The sequence below is a fragment of the Chelmon rostratus genome, chromosome 11 (genome assembly GCF_017976325.1).
Source record: "Chelmon rostratus isolate fCheRos1 chromosome 11, fCheRos1.pri, whole genome shotgun sequence".
NCBI lineage: Eukaryota > Metazoa > Chordata > Actinopteri > Chaetodontiformes > Chaetodontidae > Chelmon > Chelmon rostratus.
The window spans coordinates 13,715,028-13,741,427 of record NC_055668.1 but is presented as its reverse complement, the minus strand read 5'-3'; the positions used below and the strand labels follow the sequence as shown (position 1 = coordinate 13,741,427).

Genomic DNA, 26,400 nt, shown 5'->3' with positions numbered 1-26,400 from the left:
TTATGCATTTTTACAAAGGCGGACGCAGGTTATCACATAAAGTAACCCACGACTAAACGCAGTGCACTCATAGGCTGACACTATCACGGCGCTCGCTGAAGCGTGCACTGCGTCCCGGAAAAACACACCCATCCGAGTGAAATACCAAGTTTATATGGAGCCCCCTTATGGTCCACTTCTCCCGCCTGCTAACATTACGAACTGCAACATGGGACTTGGAGTTCAGCAGTATTCCGAAATTCACTACTGTTCATGTCCCCACCGCATAAAATGTTTTTTTAGTTTTCTAATATTTATTATGGCTTCTCTACTGTCACCGTCTGGTATATACAAAATATGGCTGATTTTATTTCAGTAAGTGAATATGAATCATGGCAAATTAATACTTTGGCCACAAGCTAGACTTGATGTTGGTATGTAACTGCAACTACTGGATGAAAAAATATGTTTATGTCTGAGAACAGAATTATAGGAACTAAAATGAAACTCATCAATACAACACAAGCAGACACAAAAACAATAGATTTGCACATAGTTGTACATGTATTACATCAGAGCTTTCAGGGTACATTTAACCAACGCAGAGAGAATTCCATTTAAAATGTACTGTAAGACATAATAGGATGTTTCACACCAAATCCAAACAGTTTTCCTACATCCACCACTGCTGCTTCATTAGGCTGTGAGGCCAGCTGTAGGCATTTACTGCAGGAACAGGAGCTGGAGGCACATAAATACTATGACACCAAGAGGCAAAGACAGACCAAAGGCAGTCATACAGAGTAACAAAGATAATGGCTAAAATTAGACCTTATTTTTAATCTTCGGTAGTCATGCTTCACAATGGTACTGTGAAACCAGGGGACTGACAATGCAGTGTTTAGCACTGTTAGAACTGGGCTTAACTTGATGAAACACAAAGAGAAAAATACATATTATCAGACACAACACTGACAGCAACAACATACAAGGACACTACACAAAAACCATTCATAGACAGAAAAAGTAAGAGAAATGGACTGTTTAGCTGTCCTAACTGCTCTCAAGAGACTGTAAAATTACATCCCTTTATCAGTGGAATGCATCCATTAAATGCTTTGAAAAGTGACACATAGGTACAATGTCCTCACCACCATCAGTGCATTCGGAAAACAATATTTCACATAGCCATACAGTATAAGCATAGGCAACAGCAACAGGAGTCCTGTCTCCACTCATGTGTATGTAGCATCAAAACACGAAAAGTAGCCTGATGTGGCATCGACCACAGCCTAGATTTCACTGTTTTTTCTGTAATTGGCTTCATTACTATTTACCCTGACGTTTAACATTGCAGCCTAGGACACCACATCTTAAGACTTTATGCAAAAAAACAAAAACAAAAGAAAAACAAATCTATATTATCTGTTTTAAGATTGTAATATTAATGGACCATTTTTACAAAAACAATTTACACTCTCTTGAGAGCGGTGGGTCCCCTGGTCCTAATATCCCTGTACTGTGCAAGTAGAGTGAGGTTGCCTTTGACAACAATCTACAGTGTACTCATCATGTAGTACAATCCAAAATAAATTAAGATTTAAGAAGAACACTAATCTGAGGCCGGCTGTTGAGGAATTCTACACTGTCATACACAGATAGGACTTTACTTCTTGGCCTTTCCCTGAGCAGCCACAGCCTCCATGGCTTTGCGTACAGTCTCCTCGTCCCCAAGGAACTGCATCGGCTTCAAGGGCTTCAGGTTCTTGTCAAGCTCGTAGAGGATGGGGATGCCAGTAGGCAGGTTCAGTTCCATTATGGCTTCATCTGACATTCCTACAGATGGCAGCACATACAAATAGACCAGTTACACATCAAATGTGGGCAATTTTCAGGGTGTTGTTTTTCAATATAAACATGGAATCACGGGATCCTCAAAACTGTTTGTGGTTATGTACTGTATCCATTCACTGTTCTTACCAAGAGTCTTGACAACAGAGGCTCTTTAAACAAAGTTGAAGCAAACATTTTGACAAAGTGAAAAAAAGAATTTAAAAAGTATACATTTATGTCTGTACAATATAAAACTCTCATAATGTCACAATATTAATATTTCAAAATTAAAATGTAAATGGGGCATATGAGCACCCATCCATAGATTATTTATTGAAAGTCTTAAAGGACCAGTATGTAGGATTTAGTGGCATTCAGTGGTGAGGCTGCACATTGCAACCAACTAAACACCACAAATCAAAATATTATTCTGAATATTATATTCAATTTCTGACACATTCTGCCACAAGATTCCCCCTAAAGCTTACACACTGGTCCTTTAAGTGTATACTGGTCCGTAAAAAAACTCTTAATTGACATTTAAAAAGTATGAACACTCTCTACCTCAAGCCATCTGTTTATGCAGTAAACTGTAAAACATTGACAATACAAGTGAAAGTCTTGTACTGTCAGCTAAGCATGACAGCATCACCAGCTGAGTCAGTGGTGAGAAGTATTGCCTACAAGAACAACTCAAAGCTTTGTATGTCATCATGTAAAGGCTATAGCACCACCCACCCTCAAGATGCTTAACAATCCCCCTCAGACTGTTTCCATGGGCGGCAATGAGCACCCTCTTTCCCTGTTTGATCTGAGGGGCAATCTCCTCATTCCAGTATGGCAGCGCCCGTGCGATGGTGTCCTTCAGGCTCTCGCAGGAAGGAAGCTGGTCCTCAGTCAGGTCTGCATAGCGACGATCCTGCAGGGGAGACAATCTCAATATGTAAATACATACTAGACCAGAATAGAGACAGCAAAAATATACTATATGTCTTCCTTTTTAATCCCCTTCCATAGAAACCTGCTGCACACTTTTGGAAATAGAGAGCGAACAATAAAACTCGTTTATTGTCATTTCCAGGCATGAAAAAAGCAGCTACCTCTCAACCAATGGTTGAGTTCAGTCGTTTAGGTATGAGGACGGGTAGGCAGTTTGCTTCCACCTTGACTGAACTTTGAACTTGAACCTAGCAGACCTCATTCTTGCTGGTCATATATTAACTCACCTTGGACATGCTATTAGGTAATAACATTGGAGCACATGCTACTAAACAATAAGGGACTATATTGCCAGTGTGTGGTGTGGCAGTCAGATTACATCTGCACTGTTTCTTGTGTAAAACACTTGGTATATTTAAGGTGGCTGTGCTCTGAACAAAAAGGCTCAGACACATGACCTTAAAAATGCTATTTTCACTCCAAGCACTCCAGCCATTTCTGCTGATTTGACTTGTTCACAGTCACATCGCTGATTACAGGGCCTGACTGCAGAGATCATTCCAGTCATGCCTCGTCTTTGTGCAGATAGTTGGTCAATATGTACAAAAGCTCTTTTCTCACAGGCCAACAAAGCTCCCTGGTTGTGTGTATGGACTGGAGATACCATATCTTACCTTGCTGATGATAGCATAGTAGTCATGGTCTGGGCCCATGGGGGGAGGAGGGATATCAAACGAGCGTCTCCAGATCTTCACCTGAGCCTCTCCGTGCTTAGCGGCCGTCTCTGCCTTGTTTAGCCCTGTCAGGCCTCCGTAGTGGCGCTCATTGAGCCGCCAGGTGCGATGCACTGGCACCCACATCTGGTCAATGCTGTCCAGGACCAGCCACAGTGTCCTGGTGGCCCGCTTCAGCACAGAGGTGTAGCAAATGTCAAACTCAAAGCCGGCATCTATGAGAGTGAGAAAGACAAAAGTTGAATGCATTTTGACTGCAGCTGTTAACAGAAAATTCCACTTGAAGCTTTTCCTTTTCTTTCTGCCGCCTCATGTATATAATATTTTTTCCCCGAATGCCTTCTGGAAAAAACAAATCTGGTTCAATTAATTATTTAAACAAAGACTTAAAGGTGCTTTTATTACATGGGAAATTCGCAATTAATGCTATACTATTTTATATTAGCAGTGAAGATTATTATTAGCAGATTAAATGTTAGCAGTACTATTACAGATTATCACAAATATAAATGCAACTATTGTTGCACCATTTTTAAACAGCTCTACACAGTTATGTCACCTCAAACACCAGTGGACTCTTCTGAATTCTATTTATTGTCACATATGACAAGTAAAACAGCAGGTAATCGGATGTGAGAGGCTGAATCAAAGCAATGTTTCACAGTTTTGCATGACAAATGACGAAAACAATGAATCTGTTATCAAAATAGTTGCTGTCTGATTTTACTACCTTTGACTAATTGATTAATCAACTAATGGGTGCAGCTTTGGCTACACTGCAGTGTAGTTTATTGAGGCTGCTCCCAGCATAAATAGAAGTGGGCCTATATGTCTCTGCTGTGTAGAGCTGTTATGATTAGTCATTTCATTGATTAGTCAATTGAAAGAAAATTAATCAAAACTATTTTTGACAGTCAGTTTATCATTGATCATTGATTGTTGCTTTGACAAAAGAAGCAATTTAAAGATGTCACTTTGGTCTCTGGGAAATTGCGATGAGCAGTTTTCACATTTTTTGACATTTTATAGACTAAATGATGAATTGATTAAACGTGATAGCAATCAGTAGATCAGTCAATTATGAAAATAATTGTTAGTTGCAGGTCTACGACTGTGATTTCTCTCTGTTCTCCTGCAGAAAAAGAGCAAGCCAGGTGCATTGACCCAAAAGTGCCTGTTGCTTAGCAGTTTTTTCTTCTCTGCTTTGACAGGCTGCTCTGCGGTCAAAGACATCATTCAGAAGGATCCTATATTCATCTATATAACAAGCCCTGCACTGTACCAGTGAAGCCACGCAAAGGCATCACTTCTGCACGTTTGCACATCTTCCACATATCCCTGCCACACGCTGGTCTACGGTCTGATGCAGAGGCTGTTATGCAATCGCAGCCATGCATTTTCACAGTATGTCACAGATATCAGGGGTGATGATGGGAGCGACATGGCTGAGTTCCACCTCACCTTTCAGGGCCTGTCCACCTCTCCTCGCCTCCTTTTCACCGGTTTCGCTCAAATCTGCATCGAACCAGCCGCAGAACCGATTCTCCTGGTTCCAGTTGCTCTCTCCGTGGCGAATCAACACTAATTTGTAGGCAGCCATGACTGATTAATGCGCCTGAGTTAAACGAACGCAAATCTGTTAAATAAGCAACTTAAAAAACGGATGCAGAGGATGTTCAATTGAAAACTCCTCACTCCAGAGAAGAAGACAGGTCCACTCTGTTGCTGTCAAACCGGCGAGGACTTTTATCCCCCGGATTGGTTACTCAACTACTTCCTGGTTTTCATATCCAATGAAATTCTGCCAAAGTGCGTAACTTCTATTCCTCGACCAATGGCAGCGGTGGGCGTCAGCGGCGGGGACAGTTCCCTGACCTTCATATTGTACATTGTACTCTATCGACTTTTCATTGTGTTTCTCTATCTATCTATCTATCTATCTATCTATCTATCTATCTATCTATCTATCTATCTATCTATCTATCCATCACAATAATATAAATAATGATAAGAGGAAAAGTATGCTGTATAAATATATAATATAATAATGAATAAATAAAGCAGATGACAGAGGGGTTTTTAGACTTTGCTCTTTTCTCTATTCATAATGACCATACTAGCTGTATATATGGACATAGCTGTTCATTTGAAAAGACAAAAGAAATGAAGTACATTGTGCAAACAAGGTCATTTAAGCAAAAGACCAGGAGTCCTACATGGACAGTTGAACCAACTTGCTTCAAAAACTGTCCTCGACGCTTTAATTGTGACTATTTGGTCCCCAATCTGGGCTTCCTGTCCGATATGGAAGCCAGTGAGGAAGCTGTATAGAGAATCTTATCATCTGATTATATCTAGATGATCAATGGATCCTCCCGTTCATGGGTTGCCTACCTTTGTCTCCTCTCTTTCAGTCCTATCCAACTGTTGCTCTTCTTCCTTTTCATCTGTGGGTGGCGAACTGGGCCACATAACTGTTGAAGTGAGGCGACTATGAGTCTCAAGCAAGTCACTAGTAGCAGCACTGACACCGACACTCATGCAATGTATCTTTAGAGAGGTGCTAAAGACATAGAGGGGTGAGGAGACGTTTGCAGGTCAGGAGCAAATTTTGAATGAGAAGTGAGAAATGGGAGGTGTGATGTGTTCATTTAAATACTACAGAGCATTAAAAGTGATTGATTTGTTGCAGAAAGACAGGTTTGAGCAGGGTTATTAGAAGATATCAGCAATGACAGGAAAGAACAATGCTAAGACTTTTGCTTGCATTTGGCCCTTTCGAAACTGCACATTACGTATTGGAAAACAAAACTTCTGTTTGTAACAAAGATCTGTAAGTCTGCATTTACAGTATATTTGTACATTTGCTTATTTTACACTGCTGGAAACTGACAGCATGGCTTATTGGAGAGGACAGTTCCCTCTTTTCTCTGCCCCCAACCATCTCATGATAGTTGACAGGGGTTTTTTACCATAATGATTGCATTTTTTTAGTTCTTGTTGTTGTTGCGGGTTTGTCTGGGATCAGTGTACTGTTGATGTCAAGAATTTCTCCAGCTTCAGGCTGTGTGTGTTGTTGCTTTTCTCTCGGTCAAATGCAGCCTTTTCTCACACAGACTGTGAAGCGATTCATTCTTCACTTAAATGCATCTGTATGATTGTCTGCACAGGGCAGTGGTCACGCGTTTGTGTGTGTGTGTGTGTGTGTGTGAAAAGACAACTCATATACTGTATATATACAGTGTGAACTCCAAGAGAAGCTCTTTACAGCTCTCTGTAGCCACTTAGATTTAATTTAAAGAGCTTTTAATGAACTTTAGTGGCATTTTTTTTTTTACAGCATTCTGGCTTGTCTTATAGGAAGAGCACAGTTGTTACTTATAACATTAACAATGGACCTGTTCCTGTCAAGTGTCCCAGTAAGTCATGACAGTGTGACAGCATGCATAATACCAGGAACCTGAAAACAAAAGGGATTCATTCATTTTATTATTTGCACCTGTATTTTTCCTGACAAGTCAAAATGTCTCCTGTAAGAAAATGCCTCCTTTTCCTGTTTATAGTCAGAATACAGGATTAACTGTATCTCTGCTGTCATGCTACTGTATGAGTTTTGCAGATGCTGAACATGAGCCAAGCTTTAAAGGAGGTAAAGACACCCCTCCAACTAGTGCAACACTATTTCCGTGTACACCTACCTGGAACTATGGCAGGCGTACTAGCATCAGACTTTTTCCAGAGCCTCCAACCAGACTTTACAACATTCATGCTTATCTTTTCATTCAAAAGAGACGAGGAGTCATTTGAGCGCCATGGATGTCGCCACACCAGCTACTGAGCCATCCATCTCCATGACAACTGAGCAAAGTCTATCTTCTGATGAAACCAAGTGAAAGTGCTGAAAGCTCCAGAAAAAGAAAAAGTTATTCTGATGTTGCAAGCTGACATTAACTCACTTGTGTGTGTGTTTTGCTTCTCACCGTGTCAGAGATTCATTATCTAAGTGCTATTGGCAAATTCAAGCTCTTGCACAGAAGCTGTGTATTACTTTGGATTACAGCTGTTTGTTTCTTCTATTCCAGAATATGAACAGCTACATATATTTTTTAACTCTAACTTTGGGCCTGTTCTTTGTCTGACACGATAGCATTACAGTACATACTCATGCTGTGGCTAAAAACAGATTGTTTCGGCCTATATTACATGTTTGAAAGGAAGCAGTTCTGCTTGTGGATTTCTGCCGTCTGGTTGTGGTCTAACAGCAATGTCAGTTTTGGTTTTGTTGATATATTTCATGCAGGCCAGGTGACAGAAGTTTTTACTGCTCTCTCTTTCTGTACAAGCTATAGGCCACTAGCAGAGCACCTTACAGTTTTTATTATTATATTTATTACAGTATTTGTTATCATATTAAAACCACTGGGAAATGTGTGTTTTGTGAAGCACTATTACGCCTCCTAGTGGGTAAATTAAATCATAGTTGTAATAGTGACTTCATATATGAAAGAATCCTCTAATCACTCAGTGCCATGAAGTCCATCAGAAAATATGTTGTCTGTGACCTTAACATTTAAATGTTTTTCTCCACAGTTGTTCTTCAGGACATTCAACATTCTTATTTTGGCTTCATTTTGCTGCAGTTGCTGCCAAAATATTGCACATTTTTTTGCAGTGTAAAACTAATCATATATCAAATAAATCGAATATATATGTTTCCCTATGTCATGGTCTTCGGTGTTACGATGGGAATAAATAGAGGGGATATTTTTTTTAATTTGAAGAGAAAATCTGCTTTTGAGTGTGCTGTTTCTTTCTTACAACAGCAGTGTGATGCAATAGAGAGACTTTGGACTCTGTGTGCTGAAACTGTGGGAAAAGTGATGTTGGAAACAGTTCTGAGCAGTGTGTGCTATTATCAGGAACGAATGGAAGGAATGTTTGCTTTAGTTCCCAGTGTGTGTCCACTTACACGGTAGTAGAGATGCGGTGCTCGTAAAGAGTTTCCCTTCTTGAGAGCGTCTCAGCTTGGATCATAGTCATCGGAAAAGTTGCCATCACTTCGAACTCCCTCTTTAACATTATGTTCTAGTGAGGTAAAAAAAAATTACAGGTGATGAATGACGGAGGTGTTGCTAACGTCAGTGTCTAGTACAGGCCCAAGACGGTAAATGTCAGACAGGAAATTAATGAATTCATCCACCCAGTGACCAGAAAACTCTGCCCTCCCTTCCTCTCTAACTTTCTCATTCACTCTTTAACACACTCTCAACATCTTGGCTAAAGACTGGCTGAGTGAAGGAAGCAGTGGTATTTTCAAAGCTCTATAAATAGCATCATTTCCCACCACGGGCTGCCATTGCCCTCACGCAACACATGAACACTGTTCCCATTCACAAGCATTGTGTGGGCAAAAGCTGCCGTAACAGATGTGGGATCAGTAACCCCAGTCACCATGTTAGGAAACTATAAACTGGCAAGTCACAGAGGCAGACTACAAGGCCGACACGCCTGGAACACTGTGCCGATTCATCCTTACACTGACAGGAAATGTCAATCTCAGATCCCTGCTTGGATCTTTACGAACACCTTCCCCCTCTCACTTCTGGCTTTTTTCTGCTCATTCACTTGTTCTGCCAGTCTCCATCTGTTTTCCCAGCTCCTCTTTCCCTCTCCTCTGTACTGGAATGTGCATCTCAGCAGTATTTGATGAAAGTGTGGTTAACGGGGCGCTGCTGTGTGTGTGTGTGTGTGTGTGTGTGTCTGTGTTTTCATGTTTCATGTGCGTACATGAAGCCTCCCCAAACAAGACAGGAGACTAGGACTGTTAGCAGGAAAAAAGAGGCAGACGCTCTTGGGTAGGACAGAGCATGTCCGCTGGGAATTACCCGCCCGGAGTCTGGGTGGGTAAGATAAACGGTAAGATAGGCTCTTCCAGTCCTGTACAGCTGCTGAGTGGGTTATTACCAGCTAAGTATACACACCTGGTTCAGTAAACTCTGTGTAACGCCAGGCTCTGGTATGCGTGAACACAAAAACAAAGCTACAGCACTGTGCAAAAAATGTGAGTTATAGTATTTAAGTGAAGGTATTTTTTTAAATATAAAAGTTTCCTGTCAAAGTCTGTCTTAGAACTATACTGATATTACCATAGTTACAGTATTAAAAAGGTTTTGGTCGCTGTAATTGTTCCTCCAGTTTACATCAGCTGTGAAGAGATTCCCTCCAATCCACAGTCCTGTGCAAAACATTTATTCTTAATTTCATCTGAAGCCAGTATGAGATTTAAGCAGTAAGTCAGATCCCACATTTAAAGTCCTTTTATTCCAAAAGTCACTTGTGACAGCGTTTCCTTGTTTTGATGGAAAGATAGCTACAGGAAGAGGAAGTCTTGCACACGAACTTTGGAAATTACCCTCTTGATTTGACTAACTCAAGACTGTTTAAGCCTCATATTAGCTTCAGTTGAACTTCAGAAAGCAATTTTACACACAGGGACTGTGTTTTGTCCTCCGTCACACACTGGAATCGCTGTAGGAACATATCTCTCATCTTCACAGGCAGTATGGACAGGAGGAACAATTACGGTGTCCAAAGACCAGAAGAAAAAGTGAACCCATCCTAGGGTTAGGTGTATTTTCTTTATGACAACATTAAATAAGCTCTTGAAGCAACAAACTGGTGTGTAATTAGGAAATTTTTTATTTCATTTTAACAAGGCCGAATTGATTACTTTAAAAGCAGCCATCTGGCCTGATAAAATTGATCTGAACAAGACACGTGTTCGCTGCCAGCTCCGTTGATGCTCTCGTGCAGCTCACATTGTGTTCTGTGCACCACAATGTTGAGTCGTGGGAGACATAAATAAAAAAGATGCATTTTTGCAAGTTTTTGTCTGAATGTTTCCTCGGAGGGATTACAGACATTCTTACCACTTCTTTACAGCAATCTCGCCTGTGATTTAATTATAGCCATGAGTCACAGTCATGTCATTGTTATCCACGAGGTCTTCAGAACTCACTTTTAGTGTCAGTTTTGCAGTTAATTGACATCAGTCCATGGCAACAGCATGCATGATGCTGTGCTTTCAGGGAGGGCCAGAGGACCCTTTTGGAGGGGTTATGATGACTATTGGATGCTTGGTCTCTTGCAGATGGGTGGGAGAGCGCATACAGGAAATATCTCTTTGGTTGAATAGCCAACATAAATATCACACAATTGGCACTCCAGAGACGTGCCTGGCTCTATATAGGTCTTTACACCAAGTTTTCAGGGTTTTCTTTACTCTCTTTGACGCTGGAAAGAAATACAACAACTTCACTCTTGTGCTGCCCACACCCTTCTAATAATGTTCAGCGGTAACAGAAGATTCCAAAGTCATGTTATTACCTGCGTTTACTAGGGTTTTTTGTTTAAACACAGGCTTGATGTTTGAGGATTACATTCAAAGAAGGGCTCATACACAGAATCTGAACCGAGTTGACCTCTGTGAAGTTTGGGCTATGTAATAATAAGGAGCCTGTTAATGAGGTAAACTCAAAAGAGTAAATGAGGAGAATCCTTTTCTGGCCTTAATTGTCAGCATATGCTACAGTTATGAGTAATCCAAAAACTTCAATGATTCGCCACGGTTACTTTCAATATCGAACTGAAGCCTGGATTCAGTGCTTTGTTTACGCGGCACACAGAGCTGTTGTGTACTGCCTCCAATCGGTTGTATACAAGTGTGTTTCCACAGGCGCCGACATTTGGACATGGCAACACTTCTGTGGAAATCTCAGAGGGGGAGAAGTTGGATGGGAGTTGGGGGGGTGGGGGCTCCTTTCCTCCTTTAGAAGTGCTAGATTTATATCCCAGCACTGCAGCTGGTTAACATTAACCCTTCCACTCCTGTAACTCTGGCCACAGATGTCACCTCAACACACATACACACTGTATTTTTCCTATATAGAAGGCTGCTGACCCAGAGGATGAGCTGTTCTTTCAGCATGGTATAACACAGCAGTACAAACTGACTAAATGGACAAATTAAGTGCAAATTAGGCAAAGAATGTTACAGTTTCCCTGCTTGCAGTCTGATCGGTCTCTTGTCTTTATATGGTCACTTTTTAGTGCCTGTGAAATGTAGGCTCTAAATAAGGGGAACTTGTATGAATCATGTAACAGCAAACATTATCGGAAACAAGCAAAGGATATTTCTCCCAGCTTCCACTTATCATATCACTTTCATTTAATGTGCTGCTGCTGCTTTCATAGTCTAATCTCTGCTTTTTTTGTTGCCTTTGATTCTTTATTGTGAATCTGGAGCTGTGACAACGCAACATTTTATATATTACGCCAAAAATAACCCCTTGCATTGCGAAAGAGCTTTGCCCAAAAACTTGTGTTTCTGTGTGAGTTATCCGCAGCCTTACTCATGCCCCATGCCAGCCACAACTGTGTAACACATAAATATAAATTTGCCAGAGAATTACACAGCTGTTCTCACATCACAATGGTGATTTCTTGCTGACTGAGTGAAGGCAACCAAAAACAACTTGTCTACAGCGTGTTTTTAAGGACAGCATGCTGTTTGGAATAGACGAGACATTGAATCATCTTCCTCCGCTTGGCTTCGCTTTCATTGGCTGAATGTTAGCCCACCTCCAGAACCCCAACAGACTGTTCCGGTAAGAACAAGCCTCTTTCCAGATTATTACACACACACACATACACACACACACACACACATCGTCTCCAACAGTAGGACAACCCAAATGCAACACACACATTCTCTCTCATACAGCGCATGCATTACACATTGTTTGTGTGTGTGTGCACGTGTGCGAGTGACTCTCTCATTGTCTCTTTAAGATAGGTCTCAGGATCCAAGTCTTTCATGTGGTCAAGTGGCACAGCACATAAATGATCCCTGCTGATTGGCCGAGGCTTTTATCTCCCAACAGGAAGTTCCTGAGGGCTTCCGTCACTACTCCCTCTAAATCTGTGTTTCATTTAAGAAAAGCCACCAAAAGCACAATACATGCGCATGGCCCAGCTCTCTCTCTCTAAATTTAGCTCAAAGAACTCAAACAAAATTAAAGCATTTTATGATACATTTTCCTCAAGCGTCTTGTCTAAACGCTGCTTTGTACCAACACACGACAACAACAAGAAACATCTCACCGCCTCTCACTTACTGGTCTTTATTTGTACCATTTTTGTTCTTTGGCTTTACATAATGAACACTTAAGGAATATTTTTGTTCAGCATACACATTGTAGCACCAATCGCATCCATATCGTGGGGGCTGCTGTCGCCGCTGTTGTCGTCACAACCTTGTTGAGCCTACAGCGTTCTGACAGAAGGCACTGATGAAAACTGTTTGCATTGCTCGAGTCAGACAAAACAAAAACAGAGCCGGTCAAAAAAGACATCCAGGAGCGTTTCAGTCCGTCGCGCTTCAGTGACTGTTCAGTATAGTCTGCTGTCGTACAAAAACACATAAAAAATATATACTTTAAAAAAGGTAATGAGAAGAATCCCTTGAAGACAACTGTGGTGGAGATTTTACAGAGACAGTTACCCAGTACTAACACAAGTCTACAAAACATATAAGGCCTTTGTATCGTAAACGTAACACTGAATACACGGCTTGCTCAATATAAGTCCACATGGGAACATTATAATGATTCTTTATGAGAGGAAAATGACATCAAATTACTGGGAAACGACCTCAAGAGGTGAAGGCATGGCCTGAACTACAACTACAAACACATATCGCCTGTGCCTTAATAAAGGGGTACAATACTTCACCCTCGCAACACATTTCCAATCAGACTCCCATCCCTAGTAGCTGGGCCTCTATACCAGGGGCGGCTGTACTTTCCTGTCAGCCAACCCCAAGTACACAGACCAGGAGGATTTGGTTTTTGGATTTGGATTCTGGGCAGACAATAGAGACAAACCTGCGATTAGAGTAGCTGTTGAGTTGAATTACAGTGAAGTTAACTATTCCTCATCTTACTGTGGATGCCCCCCAACCCCCCCCTCAAGGACCCATACCCCCCTCCATGTTCCCATCACCCCCCTGCAGTCCCATCAGATGACCGTTTGTTCTCCCCGACACTTCCTGCACGCCCCATAAATAACCGACAGGAGGTAAGCCAGGCAGCACAGGCAGGCGAACACGGCGGCCGTCAGGTAGACCTTGTACAGACAGAGGTGCTTGTACTGCTCCAGGTTGCAGTACGAGTTGCGATCCGTCTTGTAGATCATGACACCTATGGCCGGCAGGTAGAGCACGGCGGCGGCCACGTCGTGCGCCAGGTTGGTGGCCAACCAGCGGTCCCCTCCCAGCAGCGGGACGAGGTCCTGCTTATCCAGGAGGGTGAGGAAGAACAGGGCGAGGGTGAGGAGCCAGAAGAGGACCGCGACGAACAGCACGAAGTGAATGGAGCCCTCGTATTTGTTGGCGGCGATGGTCACCCACAGCCCGGCTCCGAACACAATCTGCAGGATCCGGATGATTCCCAAAAAACTCCTGAGGAACTTCAGGATATTCTCCCTCACCTGCGGCTGGGGAGGTTGGGGTGGCATCTCTCTCCTCCTCCGGTCACTCTCGGTCCCTTCTCGCCGAACAGGGCGGGTGCTTTCTGCCAGCTGCAAACAGCTGGGGAAAAGATGGGCAAAAAGTGGAAAGAACGGATCGGAAGGCCGGCTTTGTGGTCTAACAGCGAAGCCAAATGCGGACAAGTTTGGGTATAAAAAAGGGAACTCTCTGTTCTTTCCACAGCCCCGGGGTTTTGAAATGAAAAACCTTCTTGTATGTTTCGTCTTTTCCGTTTCCTCTGTTGAATGTAGCGTCTGTGTTGGGGGGCTGGGTGATGGAGAAGGGGCTGGCCTGTAATTCAAAGCCCGCTCCTCCTCTGGACTGCTGGATTCATCCGCGGCCACATCCATGATGTCTGTCCCCACGGTGCTTTTTCCCCTGGCCTGGGGTCTGTGACCCTTACCCCTCCCCCCTCCCCCGCCCTTTTTTAAAATCTAAGTGAGGTATGGAAAGCCATCATACAGATATTTTCTCTTACAGAGAACAATAAACAGTGTGGGTCAGTGTATCCACATTGCGTCTGTTCATATAGTCCAGATGTTTAGGACTCCATGCGTCATCCTGTTTGCGCAGGATGCTCACATGTTAGCCTCCCTCTCACATAACTGACAGACGCCTCTCGTGCCAGCCAGGCTCATTGACGTCAATGGATTTCAGCGTACACACCCTATACGTGGCCAGGAGGCGGAGCCGACGCGCCTCCTCCCCTCCTCTCCAAACTCGTGATTGGAGGAGAAAAATCTCTGTCCCCACCCCGACAGGCGGGGACAGAAAACCTCTCCGCGCTCATTGGTCTTTTGACGGCATTGATTTGTGATTGACAGTCGGCTCAAGGACACATATTGATCGCAGGTGAGGCCGGACTGACAGACTGTCCGGCGACGCTTCGGCCATTGTGGCGGCTTTGGACGCACAGGAGCAGCGACGCGCACATCGCGGAGGGAGATGCTGTAGGAGCAGAGTGTGCCGAATACATCAGTCGGTCTTCTGGTGAGCAGACGTCCTTTTTTCATTTTTCACATGACTCTCACAAGATTCCTGTTTACTGCCTTACACCGTGTGAGTTAAAGTCAGTGCATTGTTTTTCATATTATAATATATGAACAACGCATATTTCAAACATGATGTACACTTCCCAATTTTCACTCTGTATAGCATAAAAAAGGTTTAAGTTTTGTAAGGGATCCGGTTTTTCTGCACCAGTGTGCCGGAACAGTGTGTCAGGCCTAAACAGTCCACTGCCAAGACGCCGAGGGGGGAGGGCAGCCTGTGACGTTTGGTTAATATCAACCTACCTGTAATATACAAAAACAGGCTTGTGAAGGTGTGAGTGTTCGTCTGGGTAGAGCTGCATCCCATAATGATGATGATAAATATGCAAAATCACGAGCGTGTCCTCAAATAACCCATAATAATACCGTACTGTAGAAGTTGTGCACAGGCCAATGCAACTTTTTGCTCATGTCGGGATGCACTGTATTGTTTTCCTCTCTGTGCCTGGATAGACCTGTAAATTGAAACTTAATTTATTATTACCTGACTGAGGACATGGTAGATTTGACAAAATGGTCCTAATGCCTGATCTTCATGTGTGAGTTGATCGGCTGTTTTGAAGGAGCTTCACTAAAGATTATTTTGTCAAGCTGAAAGAAAGTCGTGTCAGTGGAAAGGCGGCTGACCCACATGCAATCGTGTCCCACTTAAAACCGTATGTGACTAAAGAGAGATAAGGTTGCCATCTGCAGTTTAATGGGCTTTCGAGCGCAGTTCGTCACTCACTTCCTAAAGTAGGATTAAAGAATCAAGACTGGCAGCTGACTGTTCAGGTGTGACAGCTGTCTTTAGGTACGCACTCTGTGCTCATGTATTTATATGTTGTTTCCCGTCACATAATAATCACAGATGTTAAGAAGCTTTCACTTTGTGAACGCGCAGTGAGTTTAAACTCCACCCGGCTTCTCCACAGAGTAGAGCCATTGTATGCCACCTTTTCCCGTCTTTCTCCGGATGGACGCCGGACCCGGCCACCCTCCCCCCTCCGTGGTGGCGGGCCCTTCCTCGTTGTGGCGGCTGGCCGAGAGGAGGAGCAGGAAGGCCGGCTCGGGGAACATTTTCAGTGATGTGAATCTGTGGCAGCTCCAGAGACTCTTCAGAGCGGCCGGGGACCAGGATGCGGAGCAGAGGGCCCAGCTGGTTTGGGGACACGGAGATGAGGCTGAACTGGCTCAGGCCTTGATAGGACTGAGGGCCCGAAGTCACAGGAGAGGGCTGAAGACGAAGGGGAGGGACGCACTGGGCTCACACTGGCTACGAGCCTTCAATCACCTCAGGTAGAAAAACTGCTAACCTGACATGTCTTCATATACATTAACAACATTAATCTTACTTTTTAATCGTTTGGTGTCATCTTCAACTAAACTATTTGTTTTTCAGGATTGGGGAGAGCTCGCCTGGCGGCCAGGGAAAGGACCCTGCGGAGGAGTGTGACACTGAGGCAGGAGCACACAGCAGTCCAGAGCCACACCGGCACACTTCTGTAGGGATGACAGGAAGAGATACAGGGGCCACAGTGGGACTTTCTGAGAGACAGGGCCCTGCAGGGGCCTCTGAGAGACCAGTTAGAGCCAGCTCAGGACTGAGGAGAGGAGTCGAGAACAACCCAGAGAGATATCTCCACCGAATACTCCACTGACTTTTAATCTGAAACTCTGAGAGTCTCGCAGCATTTGGCAGTCTGCACGGCTGGCTGATCTCTCCTGAATACTGCTGTGATACTGGTGCGAGGTTCAATCAACTCAACCAGTGCGACCAATGGCTTCACAGCTACACCGGAAACTGTACTGCAGGTTGAAAGAATAGTTTCTCAAAATGCCATCACGTCACAGCACTGATCAGATGGCGGTATACTGCACTGCACTGACGCATCTCCACCTGAATAATAAAGGCAGCGCAGACCTCTGACTGGCTCCTGGTATCTCACAACTTTACATAATGGCTGCCTCTCAAGAACTGCCTTAAGCGTTTTCCTAAAGTCATCCCACCACTGACACTAACCATGCATACTGATTATTATGGACAGTGATGTGACTTTTAAGTAGTTTTGTAGCTCAGAAAGTACTGTAGTAATTGTGATCACTTTTGATTTAGATTCACAATGTGTTATGTTGCTCTGTAAACACCTTAAGTGGGTTTGTTAAGTGTCATTAGATGTGACCAAACACACTCGTCACTGCACAGTCAGAGCCGTCGACTCAGACCCAATGATTCTGAGTCAACATGTAACAGTTGCACCGTGAATTGAAGCCAGTCACTGGTTTGTAGTAATTGAAAGTGTCAGGTGGTTAACTCTGCCAAGAGACCAGAAATAATAAATAATAGCTGCAGGGCTGAACTCGTGAAGTAAAAGCCCCTCGCTGTGCGGGGAAAGACAAACTTGAAACAGTAATGTTCTCATCTTAAAATGCTCGTGGCATCAGTGTGAAAACCCGCTGTGCCTATGAAAGACTGCGTGTCACCGAACTTATCCGAGAGCTGGAAACTTGATGAAGCTTTTTGGTACTGTTTTGATGTGTGATTTTTAGATTTATGGTAATAAAGAAGTGACTCTTTGTATTGTTTGTCTTTGTTCTCTTTCTTTACACAGCCAGACAACATAACATCAGCATTTTTGCCATTCAGAAAATAATGAAAACTAATCATATGTTTGCTGAAATGGCTTAAAATGAATTTTATGCATTTCACAATAGAAGTTAACGGTAAAACGTTCCTCGCTTTCATTTATCATAAAGTTCGTTTTCAGATGCTCATTTTAGTTTACCCTCTATTTTGTGCCTGCAGTTTAGACACATTCACACCTAGGTGTTCACCTCTGAGCAGCTCCACTGTTGGCTGTTAGGTGCCTTGCTCAAGGGCTGTTTTTGATGAGTGGAAGAGCATTTCACATTTTGTGTCCCTGTTCATGCAATATCCAGCGGCTCTGACGAATTCAGTTAATGTGCTTTTGGTGAAAAAGCTGTTTTTGGCCTCAAACCGACAGCCCTCCATATATATTCCATATACTGTAATACATTTAAGGTATATGGATAACAAATTGCACTATTCCAAACAAATGCTACCCTCTAGTGCTCATATCTAGTAGTGATGCCATCATGTCAAACAGCTTGCAGTCACTAGATGGCACAAAAGGTTTTGTTTTGTTAGAGAAAACCACGACACATATTCAGGACAGATTCGTGTCATGCACGCCGCTGACTTTCCCACAGAAAATGTAAAGACTCAGAGTATGCTATGCTGATCTGAAAGGGCAGACTCGCGGCTTGTCCTTTCCGCCAGGTCTAATGTAATACTTCAATATGTGGTGATGGCTTATGAGTTGTAAAATCATCTCTAATGCAAACGCCCAAACCCTCAGGCAGCGTCACACCATGCTGGAACATTAGCCTGAATGGACCTGCTGTTCTGGTTTATTTCAACAAGGCTCTAAAATAGTGACTGCATGCAATATAAATATAACTTTCTCCATCCTGCCATACAGTTTCTTCCTGTCCTGTCAGGTTAGCAAGAGGAGAAATGGGGAAGCACTACTGAGTAGATCAAGATATGCAGGAAGGACTTTAACATGTGAAGTTGGATATTTGGACGGGGATTGCCCAGCATCCACCAGATGTCCTCTTCCTCCAGCTTCTCCAGGGTGACGCCAAGGGGATTCACAGGTCATCTGGGAGGTAAAATCCTTTCTGTGTATCCTGGATCTACCCGGCACTGCCTGGCCGGTGTGGTGGCAATCTGTGGCATCTGTAGGGCAGCTTTATGAGTGGCAGAAACCTCATCTGACTCCCTCAGTGCAGAGGAAGCAGCAGATTGAGGTAATCCTCGCTTTGCTGAGCGTCTCACCTTGTTGTGCAACATAAGCTCATTGCGCAGAAAGCCTAATTTTAGTGCCTATATAGATTATCTCAACTTTTCACACACTCCATAAATCTTTTGACTATAGATTAGATGTGGAATGATGATCCAGCAATAATACAGCTGCAGCTAGATTTAGTGGTTTGCTTCAGGCTCGGCTCATTCTTCACCCTTATGGTTAGTGGTGAAAAGGAACTAAGTACATTTACCATATATCATAATATCCATATTATGCTACTTTATTGTTGCACTTCGCCACATTTCAATTGGCAATATGTCTTATTCCTTTACATTTTAAATTAAACAAAGCACCTGATAACCTTACAATGCGTTCAAAAAAAGCATCTGGTTATGGCCTCAATAAGCCTGGATATGAGTGGACGCCCAAACTGGTCTTAGATGAGGGCTCAGATAAAGAGTGACTCTGTAAGACTCCTTTTATAGTCTTCCATTGGTTAAAACCTGATCCACAGCCAATTAATGTCAGCAGGACCTACTCACTGAGCCAGAAATCAGGGTGTGCACCATAGGGGTGAGCCGTAGTTCAGCCTGAAGAAGGTACCAGTGAACTAATATCTCAGAGAATCACCTTCTTTAGACTTATTGGTGCTTGGTAATAATCGCTTCAGCTGCAGAACTGAAAGAAAACCTTGCATTGATACAGACTGGATTTAAGATAAAGTAGCGAAGTAAATCTAGGTTAAATTATGACAGAGTTGCAGAAGCAGTCTAGTCATGCTGATGTCTGTACTTGTAGCTATTATAGTTCTGTACACAACAGCAGTGTGGTGGCAAACTGAGATTCCTTTGTGGTGCATTGTTGCCTTTCAGGCAATAACTTCACACTTTTCTGAGTTATGTGCATATAAATGAATGCCTTTACACTTCCAAAAATTATGAGCCCAATTTAGCAGTCAGTGAAAAATGACTGAGGAAGGTGTTTCTGTGCAGTGGTTTTGTAAATGGTTTGTATTTCTGGACCTCTTTGCTCAGTCCTGTTGAAAAATTGCCATTACGAACCAAAGTAGGTAAAAGTAAACCCAACAAAGTGTTTAGAGGTTCTGCTCTGTGTTTTTCCTGTTCACACACATTGATACAGGGACATTAAATGAGTTCCACAGGCTCTTGGACTGAGATATCTGCATTTCTCCCATCCTATCATTAGCTGGGCTGTCCAGAAACATAGTATGAATGATCAAACTCACCACTCGTTCATGGTGTTTGTTATGACAAACGTCTGCAGCCTCATTTCTCTGGTCAGCACAGCTTCCTCAGGATAAAATGTGCAGAAGGCTGGTTGCCCAATTTACAGTTTATCCTGTAAAAACTGCAGTGGACCATCAACTTTGCATCTACTTTGCATCTTGATTAAATCCTCATTTGTGGCGATCATAAATTAGATTTTACCCCGCCGTCTGTCTCCTAAATCAGCCCAGTAACTGTCACTTTGAGGCACAACAACTTTTTATGATGTTCTTTTATCTGGAACTTATTCTCAGATTTCAAATATACTTGTCTCATTTTTCGGTACTGCTTTCCAGACATTTTAGCAGGGATGACTCAAGGCAGGGAGAGACAAAGGATGAAGAAAGAGAGGAGTGACAGCTGTATGGAGAGCATGGGGAGCGGATCAGATTTTCAAAAGGAAGACGGGGAGAATAAGAAACATCCTCTTTTTCCTGCGTGTGTCTGCGTGATTGACAACAGAAGCCGTATAGAGATTTTGCATAAGCTAGGATCTGAGAGTTGAATGTGTCCCTGCTGCATTGTAATTAGAGCACAGAACAGTAATTAGTGAAATGATATATACAGTACATGCTCCTCGTGCCCTGATAATAATCCCAAACGCTCACACGCACACTCACACAACCCCTGTGCCACACTCGGTGTCTTTGTTCACGGCAGACTCGCATAACACTGCGGCACAGCACTCATTGTTATTCCTTCCTCTGTGTCATTGAGTGCTTTGTTCTTATTCTCAGTACTGTACAGCTCAGGCTCCCGCTCGCTTCTGCAGTCTCTAAACATTGGCATGGTGCTACCTCCCCGCCCCCCTTTGAGGTGAACGCAGAACATCAAACATGATTCAACAAGAGCGTCCCGCTGAGCCGGGGCCAGCACCTTTTCCGTTTACTCAATTTAAAGGGACTCAAGTACAAAAAAAACCTTTATTGAACCTTTAGAAATGATACTACTTTATTGATGTTGCAGAAAGACCATTTTCTTCAAACTATGAAAGAGGACTTGATATACAGGCTGAAATGGGGTCACTGTTCATGAAACGATAGTGGAAACTTGTCTTTCTCGTATGAAATGGACTATAACCCGGGTGCCTTCAATCTGTATGCACAAGGTCAAACTGCTTTCCTCATCTGAAACCTTTCCGCCTGCCTTCATGCTTTGCTGCCTTCAGGACGTGGAGCCAGCATCACATCACATCGTACTCCGTTGCATTGCCCACGCCAGCAGCCTCAGCCACTCACACAGGCAGAGGTTTTAAAAGCAGCCTCCTTGTACCTTAATAGGTAGGGTCACGTGTCAGATGATTGTGTTGCTCCTTTGTTCTTTGTCCTTTTTCTGAACTCACTCCAGGGATGCTCTTGTTCTTTTTTGCTACAGTGCTAGTCGTTTTTTTTTTTCAACATCATAAAAGAGCATTATGTATGTTGAGCATTTTCCAATCCCAGCTGGGTTTTTAGCTGTTAGTCCCTGGTTTATAAATCCTAATTAGTTTGCAACCAAGTATTCTCTAAAAACTAGATAAGCAGAACTATTACGTTTTAAAAGAGCTAATAAACTGGGAGCAAAATCACCTGAAGTATCCTCCATGATTTGGTTAATTTGCAGCTTAATAAATTAAAGCCTTGTTTTTTTCTCTTCATCATCAAAGTTTGGATATTATTCCTAATCTATTATTTACACTTTTTTTTTTGGTACCATGTAAACACATCCATTATAGACATAGGCCAGGGGTTAGCAGCCTCATTTCTGGCCCAAAACAAAAATGTCTGGAGCCACAAAACATATTAGAGTCTTATAATGAAGGCAACACAGACTATTAAGTCTAAATTAGCCCATCTGGTCTAAATGAACAGTAAATAACATGTTTTGCCACAAGGTGGCAAAACATATTATTTATGATTATTTGGTACTTACTTCATGAAATTGTAGAATTACAATGAAGAAAACTGCGTGCATTTTTTATTTTGATTGTGGGATGCCAACAAAACACAAGAATGGACAACTGTGAAGTTGAGAAAAAATCCCCTGGCATCTGTACTTTGAAATAGAGTAGCTATAAAGAACTACGCAGTCTTCTTTGATGATTAATAAAACATGTAGCCTAGCTAGCTTTAAGAACCAGCAAAAGTAAAAAAAAAAAAAAAAAAAAAAGAAGAAGAAGAAGAAGAAGAAGAAGTCCAGTTTCAGTTGAATTTGGACTAAAATCCAGCTCAGTGTGAGGCTCTATGAGTCGGGAGCGATACTTGGATTTTATGTTTTTTATGTTTTTGTTGATCCAGAGATGGACAGAGCTCCAAAAGCACACTTCCTCATGTTCATGTAATTTTCAGGAATGGTATCGCATGTTTTCAAACAGGTTTGAAAGGTTTCGCTCTGTTTGTGGTTTTCGAGCGAGAATGGCCCTCTGATGGCCGACGTCTTTGAACTCGCCTGTCAGGCCTTTTTTCCTTTTGCAACTCCCTGAATCTTTCCTCAAAGGCAATTTGCATTCTGATGATTGCCGATGTAAATAATCACAGTTGGTGTGATTGTGTCCTTCTTTGAGCTCTCTCGGGGAGGGGAAGTGGGGGAGCTTGCCTCTCTGTACATCTCTTACCAACACTGTCAACTTGAGCTCGAACACTGAGACATCTTCCAGCATCTGCTGGGCTGCTGGGCTGTGCTTCCCTTTCTCTGGAGAGCTCTTTTGTTCAGTGTGTTCAGGTGAAATGCTGCTTATACAGCCAATCGGGATCTTCCAGTTCTGGGTAGGTCAGGCCTTTGCTCTGCAGGAAAGTTTTCACATGTTCTAAACAAGTGGCAAACCATTTCAGGACCCTCCCCAGTGACAGCCACCAGACTTTGTTAAGCAGCAGGAGATCAGACTATGTGCTGTCAACCTCATCTAGCAATACACTAAACTCTCGCAGGTGTAAACCTTTTACCATGACTTTGTTCACCGGCTGCATGATGAGGTTCATCGCTTCCGTACACATGGGCAAGAATGTTCGAGTGCACAGTGCTCCTCGTTGCAAGATGCAGTGAAACGTAAGCAGCTTTGGATCCGACAATGTCTGTCATGAAGTCACAAACTCCTTCCATGTCCCTCTCATGTTAAGTGCCACATCTGTAGCCACTGACACCATGTGTTCATTTCTTTGCCTTTCAAACAGTTCACAATGTGTTTGGCCTTTCAGTGGGATCAACAATTGATTTCTTCCCACAGCCCATCAGAGTCACATACCTGCATAACAGAACTGCCTGCTCAATATCGCTCACATCACTCGACTCATCGCAGGCAGTCGAGTACGCTGGAGCTTGATTTGCTGACTGGTGATGTTTGTAGCCATTTTTACAGCCCTGTCTTTGACAGTCTTTGCAGAAAAGAGAAGAGACACTACGATATTTTAATAAACCATTCTTTCATGCTTTTACCATCTATGAATGGCTTTCCATGCATGTACAGTAAAAGTATTTATGTACATACAAGTGTTCATACATTTATGTCATACGTGCATGTATGGATGAAGATGGAGTTATAGCAGTTTGGAGATTTGACCCAATTCTAAAACCTACATTTGCTCTTCTCTGCCTTCTGCAGCAGTTCTGAAATTGCTCTGTTCCCCGCACCCCCAGCCGGATACTTAAATGCAGTGCACTTGTTCTGGAAGTGTCTTTCAATATTACTTTTGTGCTGCTTGCTAGTTTCTCACTACAGAGCAAGCATATTGGTAAACCAGCAGTGTTGGTGGAGAAAACAAAAAAATCTTTTTTTTTTTAAATCATAGCTAGCCTAGCTAAGGAGACTCAAGACAAGCCACCGCAATTGACTTTGGCAAAAAAAAAAAATGTATAGGAAAAGTTGCCAGGCCAGAACGTACAACATTTTTTAGAATTCAATCTATAGGCAACACATTTTTACAATTGGAGAATGTAAAATCACTTTAGGCTTGCAACAATGATAAATGAAAATTAAAATGATGAAAATAGCCATTATTCTTTTCCATATAATTTTTTGTCAAAGCCACTGGGAGCCTCTGGAGAGGGGCATTAGAGTCACAGTTGCCACCCTCTGGCATGTAGGCCATCAACGCCCTCAATGCTGCATGGTTATAGTATGTGACAACCAGTGCATTGATAAGACAAAGCAAAGACAATCAAATTGATTTACAGTTCACCACTGTAAACCAATCAAATTCCTGATATACAGTATCTTATCAGAGGAAAAGATATGATGGGAGTACAAGAGGGAAGGCTTTCAGTTTCTACGATTTATGGTTGGTATGGCACTGCTCGAGCTGGAAAAGAGCACAACCAACCTCCAGTGGCATAGTGCTTTAGCCTCATCACCTCTAGTTAAAGCTTGATTCAAAACTCTCTCTCAGTCTCTCAGTTCGTCTGTCTGCGTATTGTACTTTCGGCTTTTATCAAACATTGTTGAGTCGGTCTGAGTAAAATACCAGTGCAGAGTGCAGAGCAGGAAGCCTCCTGTGTTATTTTAGTTTAATTCACACTACATTTCTTGGTGTTTGTTTTTATGGTAAATGTAACACACTTCACCGCGTGTGTACAAACATTGCCAATGCAGCATGCCGACATAATCAGCGCACATCGTTTCAAACAAACCAGGAGAGAACTGTGCTCTCATATCCCACTGACTCACACAACTTGACAAGATGCAACCTTGATTTATTCAGAGATCTGGTTGCAGGGGCTGATTTACAGTGATATATAATAACAGCACGTACACATGAAGATCAGCAGGGCAGAGTGGGACTAATTTCACATTAACATGTACCATTGGGTGGGAACTAAGAGGGAAAGCACATTTGAATAATTCAGTTCAAAACAGACCTCTGACATATCACACATCCGTGTATGCAGACTCTGTGCTTTTGCCTGCACGCATCCAGCAACATGCATGGGTGCACAGACTTAAAAATCATGCAGCTAGTGCCCCAATGCTGTGCAAGAGAGTTCAGTCTTCCCCAAGCTTTGCTTTCTCCTGTAGAGGAGGATGATACCTGTTAAACATGTGACAGAGCACATGAGAGCAGTTTGTTCACTGACCTTTTTGAATTTTACAGTCTGTCACAGCTACAGAACCTCAGGGAGGGGGAGACTTTGTAACATTAAATGCACAAAGGTGCACTCGCACACACAGGCTTTGGACCGGGTGAAAAGAGGATGGAGCCTATGTGAAGGGTGTACACAGGGTCCTGCTCACACATATGCAGATGTTTACTTGCAGACCCGACCATGAAGAAACACAAATTCACCCCAACATAAACATGAACTCTTTCTCAGCTCTGCAGTGGTTCAGTGGTGTGATGATTTAGGTCTTTTTCAGAAAGAAAAGTGGTGCTGAGTTGAAACTCAAAGTGCTTACTGGCAGACACAAGTGATAAAGTGGGGTGGCTTGTTTTCGTTGCTTCTTCTATTTCCTTTCTTCCTTTAATGCAATGTATTTTTATAGAAAAAGAATGGTGTACATAAAGAGCAGTTCCTCACAGAATTTTATTTTTCATTTTTGTCCCCTTCTTCCCCTAAAGTTTTTCCATTCACCGTCAGGCAAAGCACGAAACCAATACGTCAGCTATTTCTATGTAGCACACACTTCCCCACCATGGTCTAAACATCAAAGTCACAAGTGCATTAGGACAAACATTAAAGGGAGAAAAAACTGAAAAATCACAAAGACGTCAACGTCATCTCATAATCCCTCTGTAGTTTACCCCAGGGTTACAGCTGTATGTGCCACTGAAACACATAGACAAGCCTAGAACGACATGAACAAATATTAATAAATAAATGCGAGGAGACAAGTAGAAAATGAGGAAAGTTTCAAGGGATTGATTATAGTCGCTCCCTAATCAGTGCTGTGCAGCGTTTGGTGTATGCTGATGGGGAGTAACAAGGTGTACAAACACATGGGAGGTGCATAAACATGTAGCTCAAAATGGGGTTTTAGCCATGCTAGTTATGCACATATGGGTCTGAGTTAAATGTCTCAATACTTCTTGGATGCATTGCCATTATCTGGTATAACTTTGATCCCCTGACTCTTCAGTGCCATCATCTGGTCAAAATGTGTAGTTAGGCCAATACTTAAAATTTAGGACTAAATGTTTGCAAAACTATTGACATTACCACCAGCCTGTTATTTTGAGTTTTGTGCTAATTAGTAGATGTTAGTGTAAC

At 42.7% G+C, this 26,400-nt stretch overlaps 3 protein-coding genes across 3 annotated transcripts; 1 reads left to right on the top strand and 2 right to left on the bottom strand.

The window, feature by feature from the left end:
- Nucleotides 1-567: 567 nt before the first annotated feature.
- Nucleotides 568-5,207, bottom strand: LOC121613876 (phosphoglycerate mutase 1-like). Its single transcript, XM_041947567.1, has 4 exons — nucleotides 4,947-5,207; nucleotides 3,426-3,700; nucleotides 2,551-2,731; nucleotides 568-1,815 (listed from the first exon to the last, which is right to left on the bottom strand). Exons 1-4 carry the CDS (start codon nucleotides 5,083-5,085, stop codon nucleotides 1,646-1,648), a joined length of 765 nt encoding a protein of 254 aa, XP_041803501.1. The 5' UTR covers nucleotides 5,086-5,207; the 3' UTR covers nucleotides 568-1,645.
- Nucleotides 5,208-12,026: 6,819 nt separating this feature from the next.
- Nucleotides 12,027-17,683, top strand: LOC121613947 (arginine vasopressin-induced protein 1-like). The gene is made up of 4 exons (XM_041947676.1): nucleotides 12,027-12,151; nucleotides 14,926-15,063; nucleotides 16,040-16,403; nucleotides 16,507-17,683. The coding sequence occupies exons 3-4, from the start codon at nucleotides 16,054-16,056 to the stop codon at nucleotides 16,763-16,765; spliced, it is 609 nt and encodes a 202-aa protein (XP_041803610.1). The 5' UTR covers nucleotides 12,027-12,151; nucleotides 14,926-15,063; nucleotides 16,040-16,053; the 3' UTR covers nucleotides 16,766-17,683.
- marveld1 (MARVEL domain containing 1) lies at nucleotides 13,555-14,366 on the bottom strand. Its single transcript, XM_041947677.1, has one exon. The coding sequence runs from the start codon at nucleotides 14,058-14,060 to the stop codon at nucleotides 13,563-13,565; it is 498 nt and encodes a 165-aa protein (XP_041803611.1). The 5' UTR covers nucleotides 14,061-14,366; the 3' UTR covers nucleotides 13,555-13,562.
- Nucleotides 17,684-26,400: the final 8,717 nt, after the last annotated feature.

What these genes read in the sequence shown, in the direction of transcription:
- LOC121613876 (XM_041947567.1), bottom strand. Translation starts at nt 5,085, where the DNA reads ATGGCTGCCTACAAATTAGTGTTGATTCGCCACGGAGAGAGCAACTGG. An exon ending in AGGTGGACAGGCCCTGAAAG is followed by an intron (nt 3,701 to 4,946) that starts GTGAGGTGGAAC and finishes TCACTCTCATAG; the next exon opens with ATGCCGGCTTTGAGTTTGAC. An exon ending in GATTGTTAAGCATCTTGAGG is followed by an intron (nt 1,816 to 2,550) that starts GTGGGTGGTGCT and finishes TGCCATCTGTAG; the next exon opens with GAATGTCAGATGAAGCCATA.
- marveld1 (XM_041947677.1), bottom strand. Translation starts at nt 14,060, where the DNA reads ATGCCACCCCAACCTCCCCAGCCGCAGGTGAGGGAGAATATCCTGAAG.
- LOC121613947 (XM_041947676.1), top strand. Translation starts at nt 16,054, where the DNA reads ATGCCACCTTTTCCCGTCTTTCTCCGGATGGACGCCGGACCCGGCCAC. An exon ending in CGAGCCTTCAATCACCTCAG is followed by an intron (nt 16,404 to 16,506) that starts GTAGAAAAACTG and finishes TTTGTTTTTCAG; the next exon opens with GATTGGGGAGAGCTCGCCTG.